The sequence below is a fragment of the Fistularia commersonii genome, chromosome 2, assembly GCF_037954325.1.
Source record: "Fistularia commersonii isolate RoL2024-O1a breed Wild chromosome 2, RoL_Fcom_v1.0, whole genome shotgun sequence".
NCBI classification, from domain to species: Eukaryota; Metazoa; Chordata; class Actinopteri; order Syngnathiformes; family Fistulariidae; genus Fistularia; species Fistularia commersonii.
In genome coordinates this window covers 8,845,179-8,870,416 of record NC_141285.1, presented here as the reverse complement: position 1 = coordinate 8,870,416, position 25,238 = coordinate 8,845,179, and the positions used below count along the sequence as shown (strand labels likewise).

Here is a 25,238-nt window from a genome sequence, read left to right as displayed (position 1 = left end):
TACAAGCTATTAGGATAATTTGTTGTATTGGGTCCAGAGAGAAAATCCTGTCCTCTATGCTCAGTGCATCTGCGGGCTCTTTTACCACTGATGAATGCCAGTGATTCTCTAACATGCCATCAAATGTGAATCGAGCTGTTCAGTAAAGTTTGCGGATGATAATGATGGCATGGAAGATACAGCTCTGATCTATAGCTAAAAATATGTTCAAAATGAAACTTGAGTAAAAATGATTACGTGAGGAATGTTGGGCAACATCTTGGGAGATATGAAGAGAGAAATGTAGGCTGGCTGCTTGATTCCTGGCCCAGTTTTGTCACAGCTATTCACCAACCTCTCGGCTCTGACTTGACAATGTGAAATCCGTTGGGAGCTACTAAAAATTGGTCATATTAGAAAGGTGATCTTGGTGAGTAAACACCATAAAAGTCTCACATTCCAAATATAGCATATCTTTGTAATTTATCTTTCTCATTAGTGGTACTATCCATCTTTTTAATTACTATTTGGTTCTCATCTACTGGTACTTTTAAAAGTTAAAAAATAGAAAGAGATGTATGGTCCTCAAGGTGTTGCATCATCTAACAGCTATTACACAACTTGATACGTGGTACATAAGACTGTCTGCATTTCTTCATCAGAGATGTTGAGTTTTTGGATATGCTGTTATTACAGCAATGAAGGCAACCCTATTCCTTGGTAATTGTGCCTATTAGGTTTCAAAAAGAATTAATTATTTATGTATTTATTTATTTGTTTGTTTGTTTATTTACCGATTTATTCATTTATTTTTTTACAAATATGCAACAGAAACCAAGCAGTACAGAATTCATTTAGGAATAATATAGTATTGGTCCTCCCCACTGCGTCCCACAGTTCCTTCCCCATCAAATCGAATCTAACTCCAATGGCAGGCCTCAATTGAAATAACGACTACCATGTATCTCTGATTTAATCAAGCTCTGCCGCACCATTTCAATTAGGGTTGGGTCACAGTGGAGAAAGACGGGATCTCACAGGACTGAGGATATATCCTTGATTTCATTATGATGCTGTTTTTTCCCATCTTTTACTGGAGCCACAGTACAGAGCCCAGCACTGCTGCAAAGAAAAGGCGAGCTGATGTGGAATATTGTGTTTGAAGAGGACAAGGGATGGTTGCATTTATTTAAGATTGGATGCTTCAGTCAGAAGAGTAATCCCTGAATTTGTGACATGTGAGGCAGTGTGTTTTTGAGAACTAAGGTCAGACTGCCAGAGAATGTATGAAAATCTTGCATGAAAGAAAAGCATTGAGGTTGATTATTGTGATGTTTTAAGAAAACCGATTGTCAGACGAAACTCAAGACAGCTTAAAGGCAGTGTCACTTCTGAGCCTTTGTTCCTGAAAAATAAAAGATCTAATCTTATAAATCTTTACATTGCCCAATTTGCAACTGATCATTAATAAATTGATCATATTAAATTCACCAACATCATACATTTTCCTTGAGTCTTCTTCATACTGTACACTGTTCAGAATTCTGCAAGTGCATTAAATTTCACATCCTCTGTCCCCGTGTGTTATAGCCGGTGTCTTAAACGTGTCAGGAATGCTCTACACGGGCCCTGTCAGGCAGGGAAGACAAGAGTGAAGCTTGGGGGATGCTGAGTGACATCGAGCCTGATCTGGCCTCCCTGGAGATGGCCCTTCTCCAATCGGCTCAAGAGGAGAGATATAGAAAATATCAATTTGCATGTCACAACAGGAAAGAGTGGTTATGGCAAAAGAGATTGCTTTTTTTTATTTTGATTTTCACTGGATTGTATGAAAAAGTCTATTGAAGGAGTCCAAGATGAGGGGCAAAAAAAGATGCATGGGTAAATACAGCAGTCTGACTTCAGCGTGACATGTTCAAGAGACACAGAGCTGTGGGGAATCAGAGATGCAGTGTTATGGTGGGTGTGGGGTTCAACCCACAGAAGGAAAAAAATTAGCCAGGTTGCTATGCTTAGATGATTTGCCAGCAAGCTTTGCAAATGCTCCCAGGAACCAAGTGCTTATATTCATTCAGCTTATAAGCACATGCAATGACTTTTTATGGACTGTTGGCTGGAGTTCTTCCAGATTGGTTCATATTTCTCTCATTCTATTGCACTAAATAGAGGAAACTACCTGCCTCATATCAATGCAATATGCTGAGTGCGATACTTAGAGCTTTAAGATATTTTATTTTGTCAACCACAAATACAGGTTTGGGGAGAAAAAAGAGTAAATAATCCAGAAAAGAACATTTAAACTAGTTTTCTGAAGAGGTATGTATCAATAACAAAAGTGTGGTGTCTTGTCAGTATTTGTTGTCTGGTGCAGGGTATGACAAGAAATATAATATTAATACTGAAGGATAATGCTTCCAATCAGAAACTCAAAAATTAAATTCCTACATGTAGGTGGGTTCCTGTGCAGTTTCCTTGAAAGTTAATAACTCCTCATAAAAACGGTTTCTCCTACATTTATGGATCAAATGATCTGGTTAGATTGCATGTGCTTTCTTCTATATATCGATTCCTGTTTCTCCAACATAGTTTTTAGCATCACTCAAGTTTCCTCGACTGTGCTTTGTTTAATTGTAGGCAGCACTCCTGCACCTTATCAGGCACTATGATGACACAAAAACTGCTGCTTGGAGTAAATGTAATCCACTAGATGCCTGACTGTGCCCCACTTAGCTGGAATTTTTTCTCCATAATCCCTGTTGCAAAGAATCCTGGGCAATAAATATGAATGGCTTTAGGCTTATTACTATTGCGCCCATTTACGCACACTTGGTAAATGTGCAGAAAAGGTTAGATGCAAACAGCTCGCTGCATCAGTGAGCAGTAAAAATGACCCAGTGAAAATTGCATGCAAGGGAAAAGAGGAAAAAGAAAATCCAAGCCTGACACTCCTTTATACTGCATCACAACCCCTTTACAAGGCAGAGACATTTTCACAAGTTTTATTCTTGGATTTTCATCAGCTTTTTACACTGGCCATTCAAAACCATTTATTACCCATCTCTCTGATCACTAAGCTGACTTCACACTGATTTTCTGGACTGGAAAGGTTTCAGGCGACCAGTCCCACCATGTAAATCTGAACAGAGGATTACAGGGATTTCCCAGGGGAACTGTACTGCCTATTTTAGTCTCAATTTATACTAACTTGACAATGAGCAATAAAATCTGTCCTGTCTTAAGGGTGACAAAGTTCTGATGCTATTTGAACCAATTTTGCCATATTGCCCTTTACATAAACCTTTACATAAATCACCAGAACCATATTTAATAAAACTTTCATCATCCATCCCTACTTTTGCATCCCCTTCTCTCACACAAGCTGACTTCATGTCTTCTTGAACTCCATCCATAAAACTCATCCTCAGTCTTCCTCAAGGCTTTCTGCTGACAGTTCCAATCTCATTATCCTTATACCTTTATATTAACTGTCCCTCCTCTGTTACATTTCCAGCTCGGGCTGACTTCTCTGACCTTATCTCCGAAATGCCTAACTTGCTGTCCATCTGATGGACTAATTCCAGATCATATCAGTCCTTCTAATTCTCCAAGAGAACCTCAACATCTTCATCCTTGTGACCTCCAGCATTCTTTTTCTCAATGCAACTGTCTCAAAACCACACAGGATCTATGGTGTCACCATTATGTTGGAAACCTTTCTGCCTTCTGGCTGATGCTCTTTCATCAAACATGACACTTTTCTCCTCCCATTCTAATGGGCTTGAACACATTTCTTCACCTTATAAACACATACCCACAGTTAGATCCAGAAATATTTGGACACTGACACAATCTTCATGATTTGGGCTCTGCATGCCACCACATTGGATTTAAATGAAACAATTACACGAAATTGAAGTGCAGACTTCAAGGTTAAAGAAAAATTGAGGTTGAAGAAAAATATGATTTTTTTTTTCCATTTGATGTAGGAATTGTAGCTATTTTTATGCAAATGCTCCTCATTTGAGGGGCTCAAAAAGTAATTGGACAAAGAAACATAGCCTAAAGTGAAATGTTACTTTCCAATATTTTGTTGAGAATCCTTTGCAGGACATCACCAAATACTGGGTTTCCCCCTTTGTGATGTTTTGCCAGGCCTCTACTGCAGCTGTCTTCAGTTGTTGCTTGTTTGTGGGTTTTGCTAATTCACAATAACTGACATCCTAAAGTTATCCCTTGTTCAGAGAACATTGTTGATTCACAGCCAAGAATTGAGTTATAAGTGTGTGTGTGTGTGTGTGTGTGTGTGTGTGTGTGTGTGTGTGTGTGTGTGTGTGTGTGTGTGTGTGTGTGTACAGGTTGTGTATGTGTGTGTGTATGTATGGTCAGAATGAACAATTTTGTATGTACATACATACAAAATTTAAACAATGAACAATTTACAAACCATGAACAATTTGAAAGTCTTCTGTAATAATCCAAATGCTTGTAAGTGGATGAAACACAAGACTGAAACTTCAAGAAGATTTGTAGAAGGACACAAAAGTAATACACTTGCAGGGACTATAGTTTCATAGCTTTGAGTAATGGATGCCTGTCATGTCATTGCCTGTCAAGCTGGACACAGATGTCAGTCTGAGAAAAACCAGGCTGACATTTATTAAAGTGTTCATGTTCAGTGTTTACTGTGGCAAATGTCAGAATTGACCGCATCCAAAATCCAAGAAAAAAGACACACGCACATCACGAGCTAACACAAACATAAAACCCATACACAAGCATACATGCTCCATGAGGGCTTGGTTTGCAACAACAAATTTAATTATCTGTGTTTTTACAAGTGTAGTCCAGAGAGAATTAATCAAACTGGTGTGGACTTAATTATTACAATAGTGTCTATGAGGTTGAACATTTTGAACCCATCATATTTGTTGTCTTTGGCTACCAACATTATTGTGTATAACTGTAAACTGTGTTTTCAGATTTTTGTATGTTAGTACTTCAATATCATTTGAATTATCTTTTAAAAAACTCTCCATCATCTTGATTTGTGATTTAATTATGATTATCTCTCAATGATATATTTTCAGAAACTGTAAGGAATTTCTTTGTCCATGTTTTTTCCCTCTGTTTGTAGATAGATAGATAGATAGATAGATAGATAGATAGATAGATAGATAGATAGATAGATAGATAGATAGATAGATAGATAGATAGATAGATAGATAGATAGATAGATAGATAGATAGATAGATAGATAGATAGTTTTCTTCTCATAAATGTCTTCTCTGTCTTTTTCCAAAAGAACTCAAGTAAGAATGTATTTGGGTCAAGGGACACAGTATTCCTGCTTACCTTTATGAAATGTGAGATTCTTTTGTAGATACAAAACTCTATCTCTTTGTGTGGTGTCAGGTGCTCTGTATAAAATTAAATATCTGTAGATTAGAGGATTTGTAGAATGTGAATCTTGTAATAGATCACGATGTCATGTTTTAGTGATCTTTTCCAGAATTAGTCAAAAACTAAGTATATAACAATTAAATATTGGCAACTCTGCCTAACTCTGTTTCTCATAATGATTTAAGTTTTAAATGCTGTCCAAAATGCTCTTGATCCTCCTTTTCTATAACAGATACTAAAAATGATTTGACTTTCTGTGCCAAAAGTGAACTATCACTCCAGCATGCTTTGAAAGTAACCACAGAGGAGTTACGATGGAAAGTGTCAGGTCTGACAGAACAACTCAAGGGCCCGAGAGGCACCTCAACCCCAAACCCCAGCCTCCCGACACACATACACCCACACGCTACGAATGCTTCTCCTGAGATGTGGGCCAGGAGAATGCTGAATTGGAGGTTGGCTCTTACATCTCATCATCTCCTGATCTATCTTTCTCAAGTGGGGTGCTGGAAATGGCAGTGTGTGTGTGTATGTATGTGTGTGTGTCTGTGTTTTTCTACCTGTGTGTCTAGGTTCATGAAATCAATAAATGTTTGTTTGTTCAAGAGACACACAGCTGTTCCATTGAATATGATTTGAGTTGTTGATATTGTTGCACAGTTCAGGTTTTTTAAATCCAATGAGTAGTTTATTATTTTTCATGAATCATTGTTCTTTGCCTCACTCTTTCATTTTGTTTTTAAGATTATATCATAATCGAATAGCCTTACATCTATTTTCATAGCCCAGTCATCTCCCAGTTTGCATTTAGGTAAACACTTCGCATTAAACGATTTCAAATGATTACTTAGTGAAAATGACTCATCTACTTACTTGCTCAGTGCTCATGCAAAAGAATTAAGTATCTGTTTCCTCAAAAAGTGTTTGCAGGCCGAATAATTTGCATAAAAAGTCAATATTCTTAATGCAAAGGAATTTGAGAACCTTTAAATGAAATCAGAGATGACAGTAACCTAATGCAGCCTCAGGGTGGCACGGGCCAGTGTCTTCCTGAGCCAGTCCCAAGCCCAGATACATGCAGAGGGTTGCGTCAGGAAGGGCTTCCAGCATAGAACTTTTGCAAAAACATGCGACATGCGAATCAATCATAATAACCAGATCATTCCGGATTGGTCAAGGCCCAGGTTAACAACGACCGCCATTCGTACTGATGACCTACAGGGAACCAATGGAAACTGGGCTACTATATGTCACAAAAGGAGTGGAGGAAAGTGTGTTTGGAAGCAGAGAGAGAATAGGAAAACCATGAGTCCGAGACTGAGAGTAGGGACTTTGAATATTGGGACTATAAAAGGAAAAGGTGGAGAGTTGGTCGACACATTGCAGAGAAGGAAAGTGGATATACTGTGTGTCCAGGAGACCAGATGGAAAGGTAGCAAGGCTAGAAGCTTAGGAGCAGGCTTTAAGTTGTACTATTATGGTACTGACAGGAAGAGAAATGGAGTAGGAGTTATCTTGAAGGAGAAGTTTGTTTGAAGGAATGATCTGGAGGTGAAAAGAATTCAGACAGACTTATGAGTCTGAAATTGAAACTTGAAGGTGTGTTGCTCAATGTTGTGAGTCGCTATGACCTGCAGGTGGGATGTGAGTTTGAGGAGAAGGAGAAGTTCTGGAATGAGACATATGAAGTGATGCAGAATATCCTCAGAGTTGAGAGAATGGTAATTGGCGCAGACTTCAATGGGCATGTTGGTGCAGGCAATAGAGGGGATGAAGAAGTGATGGGAAGATTTGGTATCCAGGAGAAGAAAAGAGGGACAGTTGGTGGTAGATTTTGTAAAAAGGATGGAAATGGCTGTATCAAACATTTTTTTCCAGAAAAGACAGGAACATTGGGTAATATTAAGAGTGGAGGTAGGACAACGCAGATAGACTACATCTTGTATTAGCAAGGTAACCTGAAAGAGATCAGTAACTGCAAAGCAGTTGTAGGTGAGAGCATAGCCACACAGCATAGGATGGTGGTTTGTAGGATGACTCTGGTGACAAGGAAGATCAAGAGGACAAAGGCAGAGCAGAGGACACAATGTTGGAAGCTGAAAAGGGAAAAGTGTTGTATGGTTTTCAGGGAGGAGTTGAGAAAGGCTCTGTGTGGTCAGGGAAAGCTTCAAATTGATTGGACAACTACAGCTAGTGTTATCAGGGAGACGGGTAGGAGAATACTTGCTGTGTCATCTGGAGGGAAAGTAGATAAGGAGAGCAGGAGTATATACAGACAAAGTGGTTGGCAAAGAAGAAGTGGGACTAAGATGACTGAAGAGAGCAGACAGGAGTACGGGGAGATACAATGTAAGGTAAAGATAGAGGTAGCAAAGGCCAAACAACGGATGTACGATGACTTATATGCTCGATTGGACAGTTAGGAGGGAGAGAATGATCTATTCAGGTTGGCGAAACAGACAAATAACAATGGAAAGGATGTACAACAGGTCCGGGTGATTAAGGATAGAGAGGGAAATGTATTGATTGATGCCAGAAGAGAAATAGGAAGATAGAAAGAGTACTTTGAAGAGTTGATGAAGGTGGAAAATGAAAGAGAGGCATAGGTAGAAGAGGTGACTATTGTAGACCACAAAGTATCAGAGATTAGTAGAGGTGAAATGAGGAAGGCATTTAAGAGGATGAAAAGTGAAAAGGCAGCTGGTCCTGATGATATATCTGTGGAGGTATGGAAGTGTCTAGGAGAGGCAGTTGTAGAGTTTCTGACTAGTTTATTCAACAGGATCTTAGAGAGATGCCTGAAGAATGGAGTCAAAGTATGATGGTGCCCATTTTTAAGAAACAAGGGGGATGTGCAGAATTGCGGCAACTATAGAGGGATGAAGTTGATGAGCCAAAATGAAGTTCTGGGAAAGAGTGGTGGAAACTACACTGAGACCAGAAGTCAGCATTTGTAATCAGCAGTATTGCTTAATGCCTAGAAAGAGTACTAAAGATGCTGTATTTGCTAGTAGAGAAGTACACAGAAGGCCAGAGGGAGCTGCATTGTGTTTTAGTCGACCTAGAAAAAGCATATGACAGGGTGCCAATAGAGGAGCTCTAGTATTGTATGAGGAAATCTGGAATGGCGGAGAAGTATGTTAGACTGGTGCAGGACATGTATGCTAGCTGTGAGACACTGGTACGGTGTGCTGTATGGCTAACAGAGAAGTTGACGGTGGAGGTGGGACTCAATCAGGGATCAGCATCAGGGAACCTGTTCTTGTTTGCAGTGGTGATGGACAGGTTGACAGATGAGGTTAGACAAGAATCTCCATGGGCCATGATGTTTGCAGATGACATTGCGATCTGCAGTGAGAGCAGAGAACAGGTAGGGGAAATTCTAGAGAGGTGGAGGTATCCTCTGGGAAGGAGAGGAATGAAAGTTAGTCACAGCAAGACAGAGTATATGTATAGTCCTGGGCAAAAGTTTTGAGAATGACACAACCATAGAAACATCTGGCAAACACCTAAAAACCCTGAGGGAACAGACTTTGTGGGAGTGTCATTCTCAAAACTGTTGGCCATGACTGTATGTGAATGAGAAGAACTCTGCTGGAACCGTGAGGCTAAAGGGAGTGGAGATCATGAAGTTGGAGGATTTCAGGTACTTGGGAGCAACAGTCCAGAGCAATGGACGGAGACTGTGGAAAAGAAGTGAAGAGACGGGTTCAAGAATGTTGGAATGGGTCGAGAGAAGTGTCAGGGGTACTGTGCGATAGAAGACTCAGCCAGAATGAAAGGAAAGGTGAAGATGCTATGGTTCTCTTTGGGAGTGACCAGGATGGATAGGATCAGGCATGAGTCTATCAGAGGAACAGCACATGTTAGATGTTTTGGAGAGAAGGTCAGAGAAGCCAGACTGAGAAGGTTCGTTCATGTGCAGAGGAGGGATAGAGAATATATTGGTAGACAGATGCTGCAATTGGATCTGCCAGGTAGGAGGTCTTGAGGAAGACCAAAGAGAAGATTTATGGAAGTAGTGAGACAGGATATGAAGGTAGTTAGTTTGAGAGGAGGATACAGAGAATACGGATAGATGTAGAAGGTTAATTCGCTGTGGCAACCCCTGAAGGGAAAAGCTGAATGGAGAAGAAAAAGATATACAGTACAGACAGTACAAATTAGTTGAAGAAGACGAACCTCTTAGTTGAAGAAGAAGAAAACCATTGAAACCAGTTTTTCCTGGCCCGGACACAGGTTACCGGTGCCCCCCCCGGAGCCAAGCCCAGGGACGGGGCTCGGCAGCAAGTACTTGATGGCCGGGTCTTTACCCATGGGGCATAGCCCGATGGAATGACATGGGTCCCTCCTCCCCTGGGCTTACCACCCACAGGAAGGGCCAGGGGGGCCAGGTGCAGAGTCAGCTGGACAGTAGCAAGAGCGGGGGATCTTGGCAGTCCGATCCTCTGCTGCAGTAGCTGGCTCTTGGAACTTGGAATGTTACCTCTCTGGCGGGGAAGGAGCCCAAGCTGATGTGCGAGGCTGAGAGATTCCAGCTAAATATAGCAGACTCACCTCAACGCACAGCGTGGGGTCTGGAACCAGGGCTCTCGAGAGGAGCTCAACTCTTTTTATTATGGAGTTGCCCCCAATGAGAGTCGCTGGGCAGGTGTGGGCATATTGATTGCCCCCCTCTCTTGGTGCCTGCACGTCTGGGTTCAACCTGATGGAACCCTATATCTATATCTATATCTATATCTATATCTATATCTATATCTATATCTATATCTATATCTAGGTGGCCAAAAAAAGGGGTACCGGGACTCACTCGTTATACTGGGACACTTCAACGCTCACATGGGCAACGACAGTGCGAATTGGAAGGGTGTGATTGGGAAGAACGGCCTCCCTGATCTGCAACTGAGTAGTGTTTTGTTATTGCAGTCTTGTGCTTGTCACGGATTGTCCATAACAAACACCATGTTGAGGCATAAAGGTGTCCATATGTGCACTTGGCACCAACACACCTTAGGCCACAATTCTTTGATCGACCAGGTGGTCGTATCATTGGACTTATTGGCACATGTCCTGGACACTCGGGTTTGCAGGGACGCTCAGTTCGCAGCCGAGTATGAAGCTGCCGAGATGAGGATCAGCACCTCAAGATCCTTGACCATGGTGCTCAACTGGGTCAGGGAAGACGTCCTGCCCCAATTGGAGGAGTTCAAGTATTTCGAGGTCTTGTTCAAGAGTGAGGGAAGGATGGAGCGGGAGAGTAACAGGGGGGATCTGTGCGGCACCTGCAGTGATGCGGACTCTGCACCAGTCTATAATGGTGAAGGGGGAGCTGAGTCAAAAGGCAAAGCACCTGATGAACCTGTTGGTCTATGTTCCCACACTCACCTGTGGTCACAAGCCATTGGTAGTGACTGAAAGAACAAGATCGCGGATGCAAGCGGCCAAAATGAGTTTCCTCCGCAGGGTTACCCTTAGAGATAGGGTGAGAAGTCATCCAGGAGGAGCTCGGAGTGTAAATGAGGTGGCTGGGGTAACTGGTCAGGATGCCTCCTGGATGCCTCCCTGAGAAGTTATTCCGGGCATGTCCATCTGGGAGGACACCACAAGGAAGACCCAGGACACACTAGAGAGACTATATCTCCAGGCTGGCCTGGGAACACCTTAAAGTCCCCCCAGAGGAGCCGGACCATGTGGCAGAGGTGAGGGGGTTCTTGGCCTTACTGCTCTGGCTACTGCCCCCCCCAAACCAATTCCAGATAAGCGGGATAAGATGGATGGATGGAATTTAGTATGGGCTACTTCAGTGATGCATAACTAAGCGGTCCTTTTCTTTATTTGTAACAGTACTAATTACACAAGCACGCAAGATGGAGTTGGCAGAATAGAGAGTAGTATAACCATCTGTTTAAACAAAAAACACTTCTGGTTAGCAATCTCTGTAATTTCTCCTGTTCCAGAATCTCCATACAGCGAATTGGGAGTATCACGGAAATATGAAACTGAGGTTAATATTTTTTTCAACTTTTCATCTATGCACAGATATAAATAGTCCAACTTACCATGTTAAGATCATTTGTATTCTATTCACTGACAAAATTAACTTCATGGCCTTAATGGCAGAAGATAAGTGACAAAAGTGGATATTGACCTGAACTTTACTTCACTTTACCGTCAGTTAATCTAAACATAATTGCATGTAATTAGTGTCTTCATGGCCTGTGTGGGGAGCAACACTAAGACCTGGAAGGCTGTGATTCAGAGGAATGCCACCCCAGATGTGAACCCAAGAGGTGTTCTCTTACTAGACTTCTGTACTCGTTATGGACAGTCCACAATAAACACCATGTTCAGCCATAAAGGTGTGCACATGTGAACTTGACACCAGCACACCCTAGCCTGCAGTTTTGTTGTTGACTTCATGGTTGTGTCATTAGATTAGCGGCTGCATGTTCTGGACACCTGGGTGAAGAGAGGGGCAGAGCTGTCAACTGATCACCACCAGGTGGTGAGCTGACGTCAGTCAGACCTTATGTCCCAAAGATATCATGAGGGTCTGTTAGGTGCATCTGTCAGAGTACTTTTTGAGTTGAAACTAAAAAAGAGTCTCAACTCCCGCCTCTGGCAGAGATTCAACAACGTCCCGAGGGAGACAAGGGACATTGAGTCTGAGTGGGAAATGTTCTGTTCCTCTGTTGTTGAGGTGGCAGACAGGAGCTGTTGCTGTCAGGTGGTTGGGTCTCGAACCTGCTGGTGGATTCCCGTGAAGAGGGATGCCGGCAAACTGAAGAAGGAGTTCTATCAGGTTGTCTAGACTGTGGGGCCTGTCGGAACAACTTTTAGAGGGCTCAGGAAATATGGGGTACCAGATCCCGTAATATGGACCATTGAGTCTCTGTATGACTGGTTGTCAGTGGATTTGTTTTCTGGTAAGGGTTGGATTGCTAGCACTGCTCTTTCTCACAGATTCTGTTCATAACCTTTATGGACAGAATTTCTCGGCATAGCCAGGGTGCTGAGGTTGAAGGGATCCAGTTTGGTGGCCAAAGGAATGGTGCTCTGCTTTTTTGTATGGTTCTGTTGGCTTTATCAGTCCGGGATTTTTCGTGGAGGAGTGGCTTGCAGCTGAATGCAAAGCGGCCGGAATGTGAATCAGCACCTCCAAATTCAAGACCATGGTTCTCAACTGTAAACAAGTGGAGTGTCCTCTGCAGATCAAGGATGTAGTCCTGCCTCAAGTGGATAAGTTCAAATATCTCTGGGTCTTGTTCATGAGTGAGGGAAGGATGGAGCAGGAGATGGATGGAGGGATCAGTGATACAGACTCTGCACTAGTCTGTCGTGGTGAAGAAGGAGGTAAGCCAAAAGGCGATGCTCTCAATTTCCCAGTCGATCTATGTTCCCATGGTTACCTGTGATCGTGAGCTGTGGGTAGTGAATGAACGAACAAGATCACAGATTCAAGTGGCTGATACTAGTTATCCACGGAAAGTTTCCAGACACCCCCTCAGAGATAGCTTGAGAAGTTCAGTTACCTGGGGACTCAGAGTAGAGTTGCTGCTCCTCCGCAGTGAAAGGAGTCAGATGAGGTGGCCTGTCCAACCAGGATGGGATCCCTAGAAGGACCTAGGATACTCAGGAGAGACTGTGTGTCTAGAAGAGCTGGGAGAGGGTCTGTGCCTCTTTGTTTCGGCGGCTGCCCTTTCAGAAAGCAATAGAAGGTGGATAGATGGATGCCTTTGACTTCAATGTATTGATCAGGTGACTTATGGTGAGAAAAAAAAAATCAGTTTTCGAAAATTAATTTTTTCTTGTAATACTGATGCTTGCTGGTCATTTTAATCAGACAACCTTCCCTTGGCTGGAAATCATAGTTATGATGGATTACATAGTGTCTGCTTTTAATGCGTTCTGAATGTCCCTGACCATGTATTCATTAATTTTCTGACTCACAGAGTGATGGAGCTTGTCACATCTGTCATTGGAAGATAAGGTTTGGGCTAACTCTGGACGGGTTGCCACTCGATCACATGGCCACCGACAATTTGCACAGTTTGTAATTTATACATATGTAATATTTTTTCATTTATTGATTTATTTATTTTTCAAACTTTAATCATGATGTTCACATGTTCACAATTTTGATGCTGATACCCTATTTGCCCCCCAGAGACAAATAAAGTTTTTCTGATTCTGATTTCTGATTCTCATATGGAGACATACAACTCAAGGCCCATTTTAGACTTTTGGAGGAGAACTCAGAGGACACCAACAGAGACAGTGGAATATCATGCAAACTCCATATAGATAGGCAACCTGTTGAAACCAAACCAATCCTCTTGCATTGATAAGGAAGTGCTAACAACTGTACCACTGTGTCACCCCTTAACTACTTATTCTGGAAAAACCATCTATACGTTATAGATGCTTTTGCAAGTCTTGAAACAAGTGCTAGAAAGACAGATATAAAAATCATCTCTAAAATCATAATTTTCATCATCACCATCCCTTAATTTTCATTATCTAGGAGTTTATTAGTGTAGGCACTGAAACACACCAGAGTGGAAGTCATTTCAAGTGGCCAGTGACTCAGTCAACAAACCCCCAGGTGCAGCTGTGGTTGAAATCCTTGCTCAACCAGACAGCTACCCAGACAGTGATACATCTAGTACAACCATATCTTGCAGTGAACAAAAAAAAAATCCCACTGGGTTTTGGTTACATTTCAAACACATTGACAGAAACTTGAAATACCTTATAGCATCAGTGAGCAAGGCATCACAAAAAGAATTTAAAAACATTTTGGTTGATCATTTTCATAACCATTGTTCTTTATCATATACGTGTGAAACAACAGCTGACATGATGTCACCTTTATGGTGTAGTTTAAGATTAGCCGCCATTGTTACTTCATACAGTTCTATTCAAAATAATAACAACCAAAGATGATTGACCAGATCAATCACTGTTTTTGTAGAAATACCGAACAATCACTGTATGAATGCTCCCACGTCTGTGTGCAGACTCAGGAATAGCGTGCTTTACTTAAAACATTGATTGGAGAGGGGAAAACATAAAGAAGTTCAGAAAATGATAAGCTGCTCAGCTAAAATGATATCCAATGTTTTAAAATGGAAAACAAAACCAGAGAGACGTGAAAGAAAACAGAAGACTACCATTTGAATGGATCGAAAAATAGCCCGAATGGGGAAGACTCAGCCAGTGATCAGCTCCAGGGAGATCAGAGACAGTCTGAAATTACCTCTCAGTGCTGTGACAATTAAAAGTCCCTAGTGTGAGGCTAATCTATCAGCAAGAAGCCCCTGCAAAGTCCCACAATAAAAAAACAAAAAGTCTTGATTAAGAGGATACAATTTGCCAAAGAACACATCAACTGGGCTACAGAGAAATTGAGAAAGATTTTGTGGACTGATAAAAGTAAGATTGTTCTTATTGTTCACTTTTTGGATCCAAGTGCCACAGACAGTTTGTCAGATGACCCCCAAACACTGAATTCAAGCTACAGTACACTCTGAAGACCGTGAAACATGGTGGTACAAGCATCATGACATTTGGGGCTGTTTTTCTTACTATGGTGTTGGGCCAATTTATCGTATACAAGGAATCGTGGATTAATTTGCTTATATCAAAATGCTTGAAGAGCTAATGTACTCACAAGGGAGCACTCATCTAAGCTACAGAAATTCTCCCCGCCCGAGAGGGGGGGGGAATCAGCACTCCAGACGGACAGGTTTTCTGGCAAGGAACATAAGCAATGGATTATCGAAGATGAGAGTAAACTGTTGGTGCAGCAAAAGCTGCAAGAACCTGAAGGGTCTGAAGATCCACCAGACCAAAATGGGCTGTATAAGGAGGAAGCAAGCTGAGCAAGGTACAGCAGCAGTGCTTAATACTGCTCCTGGTGAATCAGAGGAGGAGCCGGACCCCGGAGTGACCCATAGTGTCCAGAACCCCCAAGCTCAGCCTGCTGCACCCAGCAAACCATCAGAACATCGCAGGGTCCTGTAGCATGCTGCACACAAGGAGACCGAGCGGCGCCAGTTCGATGAAGATGTTGATGCTGCTCAGGAAGCATCATTAAAGGGAGGAGTGGACCAGCAGCTCAAAACAATGTGCACCTTCATCATCAGCATCGGGGTCGAGCGATTTGGCACCAAGCAGCCAAAGGCCAAGGTCACAGCTAGGCCAAACCAGCAGGAGAACAAGATCAACACGCTCAGGAAAGAACTGAAGACCCTTAAACAGTGCTACAAGAAGACGAGCGAGAAAGAAAGACCTGTCCTGCCTTAGGTCCGAGACATCCTCAGAAAGAAGCTCATTTCCCTACGTCGTGCTGAGTGGTACAGGAGGAAGGACAGAGAGGAAGCACTCTACCTTTATAGCAAGTCCTTTGGGTTTACTAAGAAGCTGCTAGGGCTGAAGCAGAGCAGGACTCTCATGTGTTCAGAAGATGACATTAACTGACATCTCTGCAACACATACAGTGACAAGCAAAAGGTGGAAGACCTTAGGCCCTGCACAGAGCTAATTTCACCACCCGCACACTAGCCAATTCAACACAGAGAAGCCCAAACTGGCAGAAGTCAGGAATACAATGAGGGCCACACAGACCAGTGCAGCACCAGTGTGGCATACAAAGTGTACAAGCACTACCTGAGACTCCTGCAGAGGCTGTGGAGGATCATCAGGGTAGTATGGCGGAGAGGCAGGGTAGCCAAGCATTGGAGGCATGCCATAGGTGTCTGGATACCAAAGTAGGTAAACGCAAGAGACATAAGTCAGTTTTGAATGATCTCGCTGCTCAGCGTAGAGGGCAAAATCTTTTTCAAGATTCTTGCCAACCGCATGACTGACTTCCTCCTGAAGAACTCCTACCATTGACACCAGTGCCAAAGCAGAACAGTTGCCAGCAAGAAGCTTGGACAAATTGGGACCATGAACTAACTTGGAAGATCACCTGGGCAGAAATTTGGAGGTCAGAACCAGCAAGACTCAAGCTCCTGACTCAGTCAGTGTATGGTGTCCTCCCAAGTCCATCAAACCTGTATTGCTGGGGGGTAGCAGAAACACCAGCATGTCCACTGTACCCTAAGAGCACATTCTGAACTGCTGCCTGAAGGCACTGGGAGAGGGGAGGTACAAATTGGGCCATGACCAGGTGCTGAAGGCAGTAGCTGACACCATCTGCGCTGGAATCCAGTAAAGTGGGCACCACCCCTCAGGAAGGCATGAACATTGCTTTCGTCAGGGCCGGAGAGAAGCCTCAGTCTCTGCCAAAGGTCCCATCTGGGCTATTTCCCTCAGCATGTGACTGGCAGCTAAAGGTGGACCTGGGGAGTTAATTGAAGTTCCTGGAGCACATCACCAGCACAACACTCAGGCCAGACATGGTCCTAACATCTGAGAGTACAAAGCAAGTGGTGCTATTGGAACTAACAGTCCCTTGGGAAGACTGAATGGCAGAGGGTCATGAGTGGAAGAAGGCAAAATATCTGGCGCTGGGACAGGACTGCAGGCTGAATTGGTGGATGGTCAGCTGCGAGCCAATCAAGATTGGCTGCAGAGGATTTCCGGGGCAGAGCCTGCACCAAACACTCAAGTGCCTTGTATCAGGAGGTTACTGGAGAGGATGGCCAGCAAGAACTTCAATGAGGCAGCAGAAAAAGACTCCAGGTGGCTTTGGATCAAGAGGGGGGAGCTATGGTGTAGTGTGATGCTTGAACACAAGTCAGGGTCTGATCAACCCTGGCTGGGTCATCCAGGCGAGATTCAAGACCTGAAACATCTCGTGACCCTGGGCTAATCACTGCAGATGAGTCCAAGCTGCACCATCAAGGTATTTTCTTAGTACTGAGTTGGTAATGATAAATGCAGGCATTGCTATTTTTTTCTACAGGCCTATATAACTATTTCCTTCATTTTCTTCAAAGCAATTAAGATATTGATGCTTTGATGTAAAATATAATATGCAGTGTTCCCAATTAATGGAAATAAAAAATATTAAGGATTTAGAGCTTTACTCACGTTTAATAAAACACTGCTATTATTTTGAACACAACTATATGTAGGCTAACTTCTGATTCGAAATTGAGTTTTAGTTGAGTGGCTAGTTTACTGAGCGATACAAATGAGCTCTTTAGACTGTCACTTCAAAGGTTTCTCCTTAACTGACAATACCAGTAAAACTTATGACACTAGTAGCCTCTGGGAAACACCACAAAGCGGCATAGAATTGATGTATTCACTATATAAGGTGACATAAGGGATATTTTTGTGGGGAAAATGACCTTTCGCTTCATGACACCTTGAATGGAGGGACATCGTCCTGACAGATATTGTAGTGAATTTAATATTTTAGACCACATCCTCTGACATGAAAGCTGAGCCTGTAGAAGACTGCAGCAGTGATCCCCAATTTCTGCCTTAAGCTGCCGTGACCTTAGCAAGCTAGTGTCAACTCTTCAGATGTCAACTTTCCAGCCTCTTTTGATTCAAGGTACAAAGTTGTCTTCAGAGATTAAGGACTGGTTGCTTTTAACCAAACTGCTACAGTATAAAAGTGTCTTGTGTCCCACATGCAAAAGCAGGACCCTTGGATCTGATCTCCATGATGTATCAGTTGTCGTATCTCAGCGTATAAAAATTAACCTTGGTTTTTGAAACTTCATGGCTTTTTATTGATTCTGTCAGAATTATTGTATGTGGCGCACTGGCCCACAGCTACATAATGGCCTACATCTACACAATGAAAACTGCACTTTGTGCCAAGCTACCCAGTCACAAAGCAAATTTTTAAAAACAACTAGGTATTTTGTGCTATCTTAAGTCAATATAGAGTACAAAAACACACAAAAGAGAAAATTCTTCTTCAATGTCTACATATTTTGGTGAGATTGTTCAAATCACATCCGGTGCTGGAATATTTCTTTTACTCGAGAAAATTGAACTGAGATTTATCTGCTACCCAGTAGAGGAAAAGAATGATAAGGCTGGATAGATGGCAGTAGAAACACTGAGCTGCACTGAAGCGATCAAATGATTTCAGGGAAAGAAATGCCAGAGTTTACAGCTGCCTGTGTGGCTCGTTGCAGAATTCCTGGTCTCTGAGAGCCAGACAGCTGGTCCTGCTTTCCTATTTGATGATCCAACACTTTTCTCTTATTCTTTAGCTGTGCCTTTCACAGCACACAAACAATTTCACGATGACTGTTCTCCTCCCTTTGAGATGTCATTTTAAGACAGTCTCTTAGCGAACCAAAAAATGCACATATTGTCAAATTTGGCATACAGTGCTGTTATTCTGGTATTAGCCATGCAATTTCACTATACTTTGAGCTCAGCTTATAAAATATATATTTTTAGTGAATTTCTCTGCCAATTTTCAAAAGGCAATAATTTAGAAACCAGAACTGATTTCATATGTGTTTTATGTGTTATTACAGAAAAAGACCAATAAATAAACATTATGAAGGTCATTCAGAGGGGTAAGTGTTTTCTTTTTTCCTTTTTGCTGTCTGTTTGTTTTTGTGATTGATATGTGTGTGTGTGTGTGTGTGTGTGTGTGTGTGTGTGTGTGTGTGTGTGTGTGTGTGTGTCTGTGTGTCTGTGTGTCTGTGTGTGTGTCTGTGTGTTTGTTTCCCTTTTTTTCCTGGTGAATTTCTGCAATGCTTAGACTAAGAGTTTCTTGTCCTCAATCACTTTCCTTCCGGCTATCTCAGTGTTTTGTCACCTGTAAAACAATGGTTACCGACTGAATGACCTCTGACTCAACACATAACAACACATGTGTTCTTCTGACAGCGAAAACCAAACAGCAGGTACATATGGATATGTATATATGTATATTTAAGAAAATAGAAAAAAAGAAAACGCTAAAACATTGAACAAATCATGAGACAAATATACATTCAATTTGGAAAAAATGGAAAGAAAAAGTATTTCCATTGCAGCGAGCTTCTCACACAAGTTTGCATGTTGCTGCATAAGTATCAAATAAACTAAATAAAGGGGGACTTTCTTGCTTAACAAGGCACATTTTGATTCAAACATTAGCCTGAAACCGAACTGCAGATCAAATATTTTTTGCTGTTTTGCAAAATCATATGCTATCAATACATAGCCCTGGGCTTTTTTGTGCTTCAAGAAACAGCTAAGAGTAAGTGTTAAAAATTGCTTTTGCTATTGCAATATTCAGTAGAAATATGCCAAACAAGATATTTCACCAACTCCTTTGCCCTCCTTTGCTTCTCATGCATTTTAATATGTAAGAATCATTTGGGAAAAAAAAGCTCAGCTTGCACGCTGTCTCATTTCCAGTAGACCACCTTTGAATGTGTCACTTTACATGTACGCTTCGAAAGTAGAGCTCCCTTAAGTTTCAACACTCGAAACCTCACACCGAGGAATGTCTGCCAACTCTCCATAATGAAAATTTGCAGCATGTTTTGATTGAATTGTCAGCCTGAAAAATAGTCTATTTTATTGTGTTCATCAACTCTAAAATCAGTTGCCCTCTTCACTGACCAATCATTCCATCAAAATGCTTTTCGATTGTCCTGATACCAGCTCATGGAGTGATAGGGAGGTTCCTCTTCATTTGCTGCTGTCATGCTTCAGATCTCAATCTGTAAAGTATAAAAGAAATCGAGATCTTACTTCCATGTCCTTCATTCTATCTTATCTTTTTTGACTCTTCGCCCTTCTATTTTTTTTCTGTGAACGTCTGGCCTACGCTTATACAAATTGTTGATATTTATTGGGTTTTATCTGCATATTGTTATATTGAATTGTGTTTTATGAATCAAAGAATTTGTTTAAAGTCAGCAGGTCTGTTGCGTAACTACTAAAGGAGAAAAGTAAGATGTTTTATGAGCTCTTGCTCATCGAAGTAACCTTTTTCTACACTTAGTGTATTTACACAATAGTGGTATAATTTTTGAGTTGTTCTTTAGTTGATGATTTTAACTTTTGTTCTTTTTCCACTTTGTTAAATGTCAAACCCCCATTTCCATTTAGATTGAACCTTTCTCATAGTTGATCTGTGACTCCTGGGATGTTTACAGCAATACAGTCATCATAGCATCATAGAGGTTTCATGGCATAGGGTCAACTTCATATGACACAGTTGGCCTTTCACTGAGGTCATCACACATCAGGGGGACTGAATATAATGTATTTGAGGGTGGTTAGTTTCTTTTTTTTAATCATTGTCTCTAATAATCTTCAGCAGTAGTTCAGAGCTTTGCATCTTCAGGTATGAATTATGACTTACGTGAATACTTCCTGAGTAAGGTATCTGGTCATTAATCAGTGTCTGTTTTATTTCAGGGGGTTGTCGGATCACTAAAGCTTGGAATTCAAAGTCTTCAGGAAATGAAGTTTACCGTTTAATTGCCCCTGTACATTTCAGCCATTTGTCTAATTGCCTGGACGAATAAAACAATCCCTTTTAACATTTTGCACAACTACATGATATTCAACAGCTTCAACTCAAAAGGATAAGTGCTGGTCTCTTGTCTGGCTGCGAGAGCTGGCCAGCTCTCTCGTTCTCTTAGTTGGAGCAATTGGCTTTAATTTGTTGATGTATCGATCTGTGCAATTTGGGCCTGTTAGATTATTTGTGTATTGAAGCTGTATTATTTGGCTGTTTTTCAAGTGCAGGAGAGGGTCTATCAACAGCGGCTTGGCTTTTTTTTTCTTCTCCACACAAATGACACATTAAAACTTGTCGGTCCGCAGGAATTTGTGTGTCGAACAAGTTTGTCTTATGTGGTTGGTCTTACAGGACTTCTTGATCTGGAGTGGAAGTGTCCATTTCTAGGATTTGGCTTGGTGATGGTTTTTCTTTTTTCCCTCTTTATTTCCAATAAGTTGACTCGTTCTACAGTAGAATGACTCTTGTCTCATCTGTTTACTTCATTTTAGCTACTACATCTTTGTCAGCCAGAAGTAGAGTCACAGTTATTTGTCTGCAGGAGTTGGACTACTACGACTGGTTTGCCAGGAAGTGGACCATTTTCTCATCTGTCAGATAGCTGGAATCACAGGGCTTGTTTGTCCTAAGAAGCTTTACCCATTTGTCAAATATGCCTGAAATATTAGACTCAAGTCTTTTTTGTCTGCAGTGAAGGCTTGTCTGCAAATTGGACATACTCATATTATTATCCTCTTTCTTGTGTGGTTTAAGCTAGAAGATAAATGTGACTTTAAATAAATGGATCTCTATGATAAAATTTCAAAGCTGTAGATGAGACTTGTAAGATATTAAATAGCATGAACAGAGGATTCTATTGTGACATACAAGGACAGGGATTGGAAATGTAATCATTGTGGGGGGAAAAGAATTGCCAAAAATAGATGATATAGTGTTATAGAAGAGGACTGATTTAGTCATTATACCAAGATGAATATACCGATAATCCTATTTTTCTGACAATAACATGTCCCTACTTGTGGGTGACCAGTCATGTGCTGGATGTAGGATAGGATATAAACTGCTTGCATTTTGGTATCAGGATTATTTAGAGTGAATCAGAATTGTTTGATTCATCATTGTTACTTTTAAAGAAGTATCAAGGCACCTGAATGAATGAGGATTTTTTTTTTTTGACTGTCAAATTTATCTTGAAGTACCAAGATTCGGGCTACCAAAGTGAGACATCAAGCAGTGAATTGAGAAAATATGACGTCTTGGTCAACAAACATTAATCTTTTCAATTTTATCTACCATACACTATTAACACTTCACAACCTGTCCTCAAGGCCTCCAACGGGTAGATAGGGAAACTACTTTGACCCCAATAATCCTAACTTCAGCCTGGGTTTTTACAATGAGACAAGAAGAGAGAACAGCTGCTCTCAGGGACAAGACAACCTCAGATCTGCTGGGGAATCAGAATCACTAATGTTACAGCTTCAACAGATTTGCTGTAGATCAAAAACAGTATATCTTTAGTTTTTTATGTCAAACGAAATTCTACCAAAACATACATCAATCTCAAAAGGTAGCATTAACATACAAATACACAAATCCTTTTGGTTGCCTTACACCCATATTACACCTTACAAATTTGATTTGGTGTTTAATTCACCAACCCATCCATCCATCCATCCATCCATCCATCCATCCATCCATCCATCCATCCATCCATCCATCCATCCATCCATCCATTCATTCATTCATCACTTATAAATAACGCTTATCCCGCACTCAGTCACAGAGGCGTTGGAGCATTCCAGCTGTCATTGGGGCGACAGGCGACAGTCAAGCAACATTTAAAGACATACAACCATTCACTCTCATTCACACATCTAGGAAATTACAACTCTCCAATCTAAATGAATGTTTTTTGACTGTGGGAGGAAACCGGAGAAACCAGAGGAAAACCACACAGAAATGTTAAGAACATGCAAATTCCATACAAAAAGGCACCCTGTCGCAATTTAACTAGGAACCATCTTGCCATGAGTTAGAAGTGCTAACTACTCTTCCACCTTGCTTTTTTTTTTTTTTTTTTTGGCCATTTCATGGATAATAATTGGTGACACTCGTTTTCAGTAGAACATAAAATTTCATTTTACACAAAGTAAACATTATTTTACCGTACTCCTCTGAAATTGTATAAGTATGCAAATTGTGTAAATGTTTTTCTTTGCAATGTTTCTCATCAAAATTTGTTCGCAGAGGCATGATATAGTGGTTGTACAATTTTGGGAATTGTAACAATGTATTTTCAGTTTTATTTTCAAGAAAAGCCTACCCACTTGTCATCAGACAGGTGCTTCAATCACAGGACCGCTTATAGAGCAATTCTGCCATCTAATCCCTCATTCACACATCTTGGCAATCCAGGGTTTACAATGACCCCACTTGTTGGGTCATGTTTTTGGACTTTTGGAAGAGACCAAAATATCAAGAGGATACCCAAAATGGGCTGAACATGCCAACTCCCCTATGGGAGACAAAGCAGGGACCTTCCTGCTGTGAGGCTGAAGAGCTAACAACTGTGCCAACCTCCCTGTTTAGATACACAAAGACCATATTTGACCCATTAACATCTGAAGCTAGAGACATTGATACATTAGAAACTCATATCTATGACTCTCTTGGAGTCTTTTGGTTTGTTATTTAATCATGTCATATCACTGAGTTATGCTGCCTTCTATCTCAGTCTTTTACCATTCAATTTTATTAATTTCAACCGATCTAGACCAGGACTCCAGAACATTAGTAGTGTGTGTGTGTGTGTGTGTGTGTGTGTGTGTGTGTGTGTGTGTGTGTGTGTGTGTGTGTGTGCGTATGCGCATGCTTATGCGCCTATTCTGTGATGTGTGCATTCATGTTGTTACAGTGTTTGTAGCAGTAATTTGCTGGACTACGTTCAAGCAGAATGTCTATGCATGCCTCAGAATAAAATAAAGTTTAGTAATCAAATTAACTGCACATCTCATCCTCTGTTAACAAGGTAGATCCTGTTTACTCACAGGGTTGTGTGAATAACAGATTACCAGACTTTTTGTAAATTGCAGAGGGAATATGAGGAGTAGAATTCAATTTGATAAAGTAATCATCTACTTTATGACAGGTACCTGAGGGAGATTACAACTGTTAGTTTTAGATGATGGCGATGGTGAGAGCCATTATATGAAATTGCTTTTTATGTAGCATCAGGCACTAAACAACAAATAAGACACGCATGTGAATTATGCAGACTAATCATATGATTAGGTATTTCCAGATGATTCAATGTAAGAGCCAATTAGGTCTTCTGTGTAATGTTCTATTGCATAACCAAATGAGCATAAGGCTCCTTGCAACTCTATCATCTGTTTAGAGTGGCAGTAAATTGACCCATCCTAAGGACATATATCAATGAAAGTGTATACATGTTATCCAAGAAGACTATTTCCAAATTCTAGAGCAGGGGGCAGATTTCTGACTGTGCCCACAGACCTACAGCTGCAGCAAGGTGAGTCACTTCAAACGACAGGGCAAATGGTTTTTGAAACAAACAAATGGATAGATAAATCCAAGAGAAAACTATTTATACAAGGCAAACAATGTGAACAAAAGAACTTCCATGACAGAAAATTCTTCATGTCCATGTTTGTGTGATCTTTGAGGGCTGTATCTTTTAAGCCTCAGAGAAACTGCAAAAAGTACTAAGCAGAAATCAGTGGACCTGAAGCTGAACAGAGTGTTTCCAGTTTAGAATGAAATTCATAGGGATTTCTAAAATGCTTGTTTCCTAATATGGACAACAAAAATAACACGTGAACAACTGGTTAAGCAACCTGTTAACGCACACTTCACCAGCCCCTGCAGTCTTTGTGTCTCTGTCCAGGGTGCTGAACTGCTGCTCTGCACACAAACCTGCTTCCAGCAACACACCACCGCAAATCCACCTCACAGTAAGGGGAACGTTTTCTCAGTGGCCTCACCGAATTTGCAAAGAAAATCTGAACGTGAAAATGTTTTTTGAGAAACATTAGGAAAATCGTGGGGTATACTTACACAAAAACTCCAAAAAGCAGAGCTCGTATGCCAATCTCCAGAGCCAGTTCGCGCATGTTTTGCCTGTGGTTCCGTGGCGACACGTTCATGGTCCCGAGGTAATCCGTCACGTTAGCAGAATAAATGCGGTCCAGTTCAGACGTCACTATTGTTCACTTTTGCAAATCTTTGTAATCCACCTTAACCGAGCAAGCGCCTCCAGAAGTGGCGCCGCTTATTCGCACATACCGCGCGTCTTCATCACGACTCGGTCACCTGGAGCAGTCCTTCCCCCTTCCTCGCCTTCCTGCTCCACCGTTTCTCTCTCCCCTCAAGCTGTTTATATTGC

The 25,238-nt window shown here is 41.4% G+C and overlaps 1 protein-coding gene across 1 annotated transcript in view; it reads right to left on the bottom strand.

Moving 5' to 3' along the window:
• Positions 1 to 25,238, bottom strand: part of plpp4 (phospholipid phosphatase 4) — a 57,755-nt gene that overhangs the window by 32,388 nt on the left and 129 nt on the right. Inside the window, exon 1 of the mRNA XM_086166077.1 lies at positions 24,911 to 25,238. This exon is cut by the window's right edge and continues 129 nt beyond it. Within this exon, the coding sequence (XP_086022203.1) occupies positions 24,911 to 24,999 (89 nt within the window). The 5' untranslated portion in view covers positions 25,000 to 25,238. The remainder of the gene's footprint in view (positions 1 to 24,910) is intronic.